At 43.7% G+C, this 7,494-nt stretch overlaps 1 protein-coding gene across 1 annotated transcript in view; it reads right to left on the minus strand.

The window, feature by feature from the left end:
- Window positions 1-4,592, minus strand: part of Cog8 (conserved oligomeric Golgi complex subunit 8) — a 46,713-nt gene extending 42,121 nt beyond the window's left edge. Inside the window, exons 1-2 of the mRNA XM_050178960.3 lie at window positions 4,447-4,592; window positions 3,906-3,980 (exon numbers count right to left, since the gene is read on the minus strand). Of these exons, the coding sequence (XP_050034917.2) occupies window positions 3,906-3,980; window positions 4,447-4,537 (166 nt within the window). The 5' untranslated portion in view covers window positions 4,538-4,592. The remainder of the gene's footprint in view (window positions 1-3,905; window positions 3,981-4,446) is intronic.
- Window positions 4,593-7,494: the final 2,902 nt, after the last annotated feature.

Here is a 7,494-nt window from a genome sequence, read left to right on the forward strand (position 1 = left end):
CATTGAAAATTGTTCCCTTGTTATGTCTAGGAGTGGTGTTAGGGCAAGGAATCCACCAAGCCCATCGACAAGCACGTCCAGTAGGAGGAATGAAGGAAAAAGGTTTTATTTGACAATATTTACACGGCACCAGTTACAGAAGCCCACTCCATGCAGGAACAAGATAAACATCCGAGTTCATGTCAGGACATGTCGGCCCCACTGCATGAAAAGTCTCCGCTTTTGATACCATCGTCTTCCCCAGGCGAGTCAACTAAGGAATCTGATGACTGTATCGCAACCAATCACCATCGTCGAATTGGTTGCGATACTATGCCCATGATATCACGTCGTCCCCCAGCACCTATACATCCGATGCACCCGCATCTCCAATGAACCTGCCCCTCCGATGGCATGGAATAGGGAACAGAACAGCAATCTGAGAATACAAGGTCGGCACCATTCTTCGGTAGCATTTGATATTGGCCCTTTCCATCATTAGTTCAAATAGTGGTGGTGGGTTGCCTTTTGTGGACCCGTCAGCAATCGGTTTCAATGCTGCATTGATTTCTTGGTAGGCACTGATGGATGGGTGGTGTTGCCTGGTGGCAAACGTCCAATTAATGCCCTTGGCCGTGTTGATATGTAACAACACTCAGTGGCACATACTCGGTGACCCAAGTTGGTAAGAGTGGTACAGAGCCAGTGCATTCATGGCGCAGCTTGCTAAAGCATTGGCGTGAAAGGCGTTCATTGAAAAGCGACACCTACCCAAGGCATTTGTTGCACAGCCTTCTAATGTGTCAGGTCGCTGTCCTTGAGGAACATTTGTGATGTGGGTTTGATTTTTCTCAGCATCGGATAAACTTGAGGAATCTTTCGTCACTGCAGAGTAGCGCATTCCCAGTGGCACATACCTAGCTACCCAAGTTGGCGTCAAAGACGTTCATTGAATACCAGGACACACTGAGTGGCACATACCTAATACTCCAAGTCAGTGTCAAAGAAAAGAGTTTCTTCAAACGGCAGTGCCTAACCAGAACAACATCTACAGTGACCCATGTTGGCACCAAAGAGCTTCATCGAACAAAGGCCCGTATGCACACATTGGCGCACACTCAGTGACCCAAGTTGATCTGATTGTTTGTTTCGAACCGTTACCTCAGCACAGCAGCCTGATGAGCAAATGATTCGACCAAAGACCACCCAGTGACCCAGTTAGGTGGGAAAATGGTTAAGATACAGACACACAAACATACATACATACATAGACGGATAGCCCCCGGAAAGTGTGTGAAGTACCCTAAGAATGCAAACGCATTAAAAACCGTCTGGTGTCCTTCTTTTTTCCACTTCCTTACAGTGTTCACGCAGTCTGTCATTCAGACATCTGTCTGCCTGGCCTATGTAGCCTTTTCAGCAACTTAATGGAATGTGATGCTTGCATGGCATTTGACATACCTGTTACTGTACTGTTTTTCACAGATTGCTTTTGCGACTTTTTCTGGATTTGTGATGTCTGTTAGCCTTATTGTTTGTTATTGTTCTCTATTAGATAAGTGGTTGCGCTAAGGCACGTGTTCGCTGATGCATGAGACTGTGGGTATAAGTAAAGCCAAGTATCTGGAAATAATACATACTATTGAAAGTTAGCACTGTGTGTAAGTCTTTCATGTGTCTTCTTGCATTCCTCATCTGTAATCAGTACAATAGTACTCCAAGATGCCATACCGACAAGCCCGCATTGCAGCCCTGTGTAGCTATGTGACACTTTTTAATGGTTGCCAACTTTGCCTTTTATGAATCTTCATGTTGCACATTTATTAAGAATTTAACTGTTTAACCCTTTATTGACGAGTGTCGCCTACAGGCAACATACCAGAAAAAAAAAATTTCTTGTCGAGTTTCAGTATTGAGTATGAAGTTTCTGGCTAAATGTCTTCGACCAACACTGAATGACAGGCAGCAAGCATCATTTGTTGGTTTAGAGCAGGAACACTGGACAAGGAAGAAGTTTGGCATGTGACTCACTGTATATTGAAAGAAAGGTCAGAGAAGACAGGCCGATGCAAGATATCTAGCTACAGTGGTGTCACACACGCAAATGAAATGTACACCTATGGTTTGTATATGATAGTTTATATATAAAAGCTAAAAACGAAGCCTCAAGTGGCACGGGGTGAAGCCCACTTCCAGTTTCCTGTCTGGGGTTCCCCCTATTGTTGAAAAAATTTCAGAAAAACAAATTTTGTTTTTGTTGATTATGCTTACTCTTGATGTGTTTTTCATTTTTGGAAAGAAAAAAAAAACATTTTTTTCTGGGTATTTATATGTCTCGTCACTAAAGGGCCAATGGATCTGTTTTTTCTAGGAATCATAACAGCAGTCATTATACAGGGTGTCCCACATAACTTGAGCCAAGATTTTAAAAGTGAAAGGCGTGTCGGAAGTGAATTGAACCAAACGCATACTATTCGCATTGGCCTATAGTAACTCAGGGAATTTTCTGTTTTCCCCATAATTCACTCATTAATTAAGTTCAATTAGCCAACTGTTTTAATTATTGGCTGAGGACCCCAAGTACGGTACACAGATTTGTAGAGCACCTTCAGAAACCACTAATTGAGTTGTTTCCGGTATGATATGTCTCACACACTGTCCTTTTTTCTGGGTTGCAAAGAAAGCCCGTGAAATATGAAAAGAGCCACGTGATGGAGCGCTCGTGCAGTGGTACTGTACTGCTCTCAAGCATGCATTCGGTGAACAAGGTCCCCATCGAAATGACATGTTATTATTTCAACTGTGAAATAACAGTTTAAAATCTGTTTGCAAATGATGCAGTACATATACAAGAAACTAGCTATTTAGCCCTTTCTTCTTATTTAAATATTCTTCTGGTTCTGCATAAACAGCAGCACGCAATTCACATTGAACTGTACTTTAATTTTTTTGCTTATAAGCTGCAAGGTTTCATGGCAGAGTGACAGCTGTGAAGAACTATTAAGAGAAAGAATGATTCGATGACGATTGACATCTACTGGCTCGTGGTAAGTAGCAAACAACCCAATTAAAGTGGGAGAGAGAGAAAGAAACAGAAGATTTGAAATCTTGCAACAAGAGAGTTGCAGCATAGACAAGGAACAAGGATATAAGAAGGCTCATGAAAAATACACATGCAGCTCCCCAAATTGCGTGAATATGGTGTCAGAAGCGCTTTCCCTCACTGAGTATGGACGTTATCAGCCCCCCGAACCACTACAGCTGTCCGGCAACATACAGAAAAACTGGATGGTTTTCAAGCAGAAACTGCACCTTTTCATTACTGCGACATCAGCGCAAAAGGTGAGAACTTCAGCAGTCAAGGCAGCTATTCTTCTAAGCACTGTGGGTGACGAGGCATTGGACGTCTACGACAACTTCTTGTTCACTGAAGGCGAGAGCAAGGAAGACTATGACACGTTACTGTGAAAGTTTGAAGAATACTGCATGGACCAGGGAAATTAAGTGTACGAGAGGCACATTTTTCGCTTGTGAGTACAGGAAGAGGCTAAACCTTTCGAGCAGTTTTTATGAAACCTAAGAAAGGAAGCAAAGTTTTGTAACTCTGCCTTACTTGAAGAGTCTCTGATTAAAGACCAAATTGTTTTGGTATAAATAATGGAAAGCTCCGAGAGAAGTTACTTGGCAACAGGGACTGAACCTACAAGAAGCCGAAGAAATGTGCAAGACTGCAAATGTGTAGCCCTTCGTGTGTATTCTTTGTGTGCCTTTTCATGTCCTTGTTCCCTGTCTAGCTTCAGGATGAACAACCAACAAGCCCACATCGCCACTCTTGTTGAAATCTTGCATCACACATGCCTTACATTTTTTTTTTTTTTTTTGCAGATGACAACTGTAATGATAGTGAAATATAAAAGCGCTCGTACTTAGCCTTTGGACGTCGTACGAGCTCAGTTCTTGCACATATGAGGTTATGTCCGCGTTTTCCCTCCAGGCGTCAGCTGAAAATATGATGCATGAAAAGAAATGCCAACAAGCGAGTTCGGTTTTGGTTCTGCAGGTAATGAATCCAGGAAAACGTTACACATCTGCAGTAACGATAATAAATGTGCTAACACGGTAGGCGAATAAAGAACGCCAGTATGTCTCTGTTTTTTTTGTTGTCTTTTTTTTTCCCAGGTACTCTACCACTTTCGCATCTGTTTAAAGCCATTCACTTTGGCATACCAAGCCCAGCAAAAGCACAATACCAAACGCATCTTTCAAATGTAGCACTTATTAAGAGTTCATTAACAGCTCTTCTCTGTGACTTACCAACGATGACGCTTATGAATATTCGGCTGATTGTTTCTTGCATGTTTCATCCACGACGAAAGTCGGGAGTAGAGCACCAAGCGACGGCTACAGAAGCTTCGGCGCGAAGCGATAAAAAAACAGCGCCCATGAGAAATACTGGCGATCACTTACCTTCGCCCGGTGGTGCTATTATAGAAAAAAGATCTCTGTTGGAGTAGTCAGATTCACCAAAGTCAACTTCGACGTTTCCGGCTGCTGCCATCTCCACAACAGCTACAACATAGAATAAAGTCTACAACAGCTCATAGATTGGCTTGTCGTGGATTTAGATGTCCTACACACAAGACGAAAGTCGGAGGCACTTGGATGTAAAGCCAACGTTGGTAAAGACCATAGTAAAGCCCACGGTAAAGCCAATGCCTCGTAAAGCATGGTAAAGCCACGGCAAAGCCATAGAGAAACCAAAGCCATGGGCCCATGGCCCTACCATGGTAAAGCTAGAACAGCCGTACAGCGTTGGTCAGCATCAGCATTGCGGAAAACGTCATGGAGGGGCTTTAGTTGACGATGTGGAAGTTAGCAAGGCACCCTCATGTTCGTAACAGAACGTGTTTGCCTCGTTCGCTGGCTTTCGAAGAAAATACTTTCCTCTGGCTGGCGCGGCAAAGGGCAGTGTATTGACGTTGGACTGAGAACAAATTGCAGCAGCGCCAACGAGACTCTTCAGGCCGAAGCGGGAACATTGCGGTCACTGTAAGTGCGTTGTGTTACTTTAAGGGTTTTATTCGAGCACTGTGCGACCTGAAACCCAACGGTATGGCTTATTGCTGTGTACCTCGCTGCAAATCGTACAGCAAGAGAAAAATCCCGGGCATTTCATTTCACGAAATTCCGTGTGATGCAGAACTTCGACAGAAGTGGCTAAAAGTCATAGCAAGAGATAATTGGACTCCCAATTTCACGTCCTGTTACTCCACTGTCTGCAGTCGTCACTTCGTTGCGTCTGATTTCAAAGAAGGATGCAAGACACGAAAACTGAATAAAGGTGTGGTTCCCAGCGTTTTTAACAAGAAGCCTTCGTACTTGCAAAAACGTGAGGACAATGCTTTGGATCGTGCCCCAGCACGAGAACGCCGAGCTCTTGAGCACGTGCCAGCAGAATTGTGTTTCAACAAGATGCTTCCAAATGACAACAAACAGCAAGGTGTAGGGCTTGGTGAAGAGTCATCGCTTTCAAAAAGCCGCTCGTGTGAGACCACCACCCCTTGCAAGATTCAAGTTCATCGAGCGGTACAAGTACAAATGCCCTACTGGTCTTCAGTCCATCAAGCAGTGCAAGTGCCTTGTCACGCCTCAGTCTCGGTTCAGTCATCGAGTACGAGAAGTGGATACGTAGATAATGTGACCTAAAAGGCTATGACCATAGTTACTGTAACTTGCATATTTGAACAAGACATTGTGCCTCATGTGACCTGTGAAAATGTTAGAAAAACACAGCAACTCGCATAGCTTACAAATCGTTATTCACTTCCAGTGGAAGATTACATGTGTTCAACACATTAACTGTAGTACCCTAAGCTTCTGCAAGAAAGACGTTGTCGCTAATGGGGTCAGGTAAGTGCATGCTGACCAGTCAAGTTTGAATTATCCGACAAAGACCAATTTTAGGATTGAAGTAACGAGTTTGGGACCATGTAAGTGTATGCATGCCGGCTGGGACCTTTAGTTGGGATACGTAGATAATGAGCCCTATAACGTAAAACTATTCCAATATGTTTTTATTCCAATCTCCTGACGTCAAATTTGCGTAACTGCCGACGCAAGCATCGGGCGGTGACTCGCAGGGTTGTCTGAACACGCCAATCTAACGTTCTCCTTGTTCATAGGAGGTCACTTTTGTTTGCTTGAAAAACGAATAACATTGCCTATACTGAGTGGGTTGTCTTATATAATTGGCTGACAAGAGGCGAGGAGCACTCTCAGGTGAAGAAGGATTCGATGCGGCCGAGTCATTGAACTGAAAATCGATAACCGGATGAAGAGGGTGGTGCCGGCGTCTGCGATTGGTCTGCTTTCCTTTACATAGCTTGCGGTGGCTGGTCTACAATCGCGGCGGCATGCAACAGAACCTCAAGAATGATGCTAAAAGGGATCCTCAGCAAAGAAGAGTTGGCGGAACGAAGTTGTAAAAGTGTCGAAAGCGCTAGAAAATGTTACACGGCCACGGAAAAACATTTATTATACACAAATAAACCCATGCTCTCCGGCAGGTGTGAGTAGCCGGTGAGTGAGTGATCGGCAGCAGCCATCTTTTATTCCTTTCGGAACGGGGCAGCCTGCGGCTATTCAGAAGAAAATTCAGTTTTGTTCGGCGTATTAATGCATCTTTAACGCGTAAACGTCACTTTGACGTGGTGAGTTTTCACGGTCTTGTGACATAGCGTAACAGGCCGGTGAAGTGGGTGCATCCTGAAAACTTTTGACCAATAGCCGAGGTCTTATGGTGAAAAGGCATCGAATCAGAAATAACTACTTTTCTTTTGTTCGATCCAACCATGCATAATCAGTGTGTAGCGTCATATCAGATGGGGAGCTATCGCGGTTTTCGTGACGTCGCGTGACGGACAGGTGAAGTGGGGGTGGTCCCAAAATGTTTTTGACCAATCGCAGAGGGCTGATTGCAGAATTGGAATAGAAACGCTTGGAACAGTTTTACATTATAGCGATCAATGTTACCTAAAAGGCTATGGCCATAGTTACTGTGACTTGCATATTTGAACAAGACATTGTGCCTTGTGTCACCTGTGAAAATGCTAGAAAAACACAGGAAGACCAGACTATCTAAACAGACAACACCTTTGTTAACAGATCACGCCACATAGCCATATTGCACATTAATATGTAAGCAAGCGCCAAAGCAGAGAAAGAGAAGCAGTGGCCACTATTATTATGATTGCTGCGTGCCCAAAATGTGTGAATAACGATTTGTAGGCTCTGCGAGTTTCTTCGTCTTTCTAGCATTTTCACAGGTCACACAAGGCACAATGTCTTGTTCAAGATATAAGTGCATTGTCGGTACTAGTTTAGTTTATTAAGAAGTGGGTTACAATTGCTGTCAGAGTAACCTAGCCATGGAAGATTACTGTGTGTAGTTAACTGTATGCATATATACTTTTGTTCACCACTTCCTTCTGTAAAGCAGTGAAAGTACTGGAACAA

This window comes from Dermacentor andersoni, chromosome 5, assembly GCF_023375885.2.
Source record: "Dermacentor andersoni chromosome 5, qqDerAnde1_hic_scaffold, whole genome shotgun sequence".
In the NCBI taxonomy this organism is placed as follows: domain Eukaryota; kingdom Metazoa; phylum Arthropoda; class Arachnida; order Ixodida; family Ixodidae; genus Dermacentor; species Dermacentor andersoni.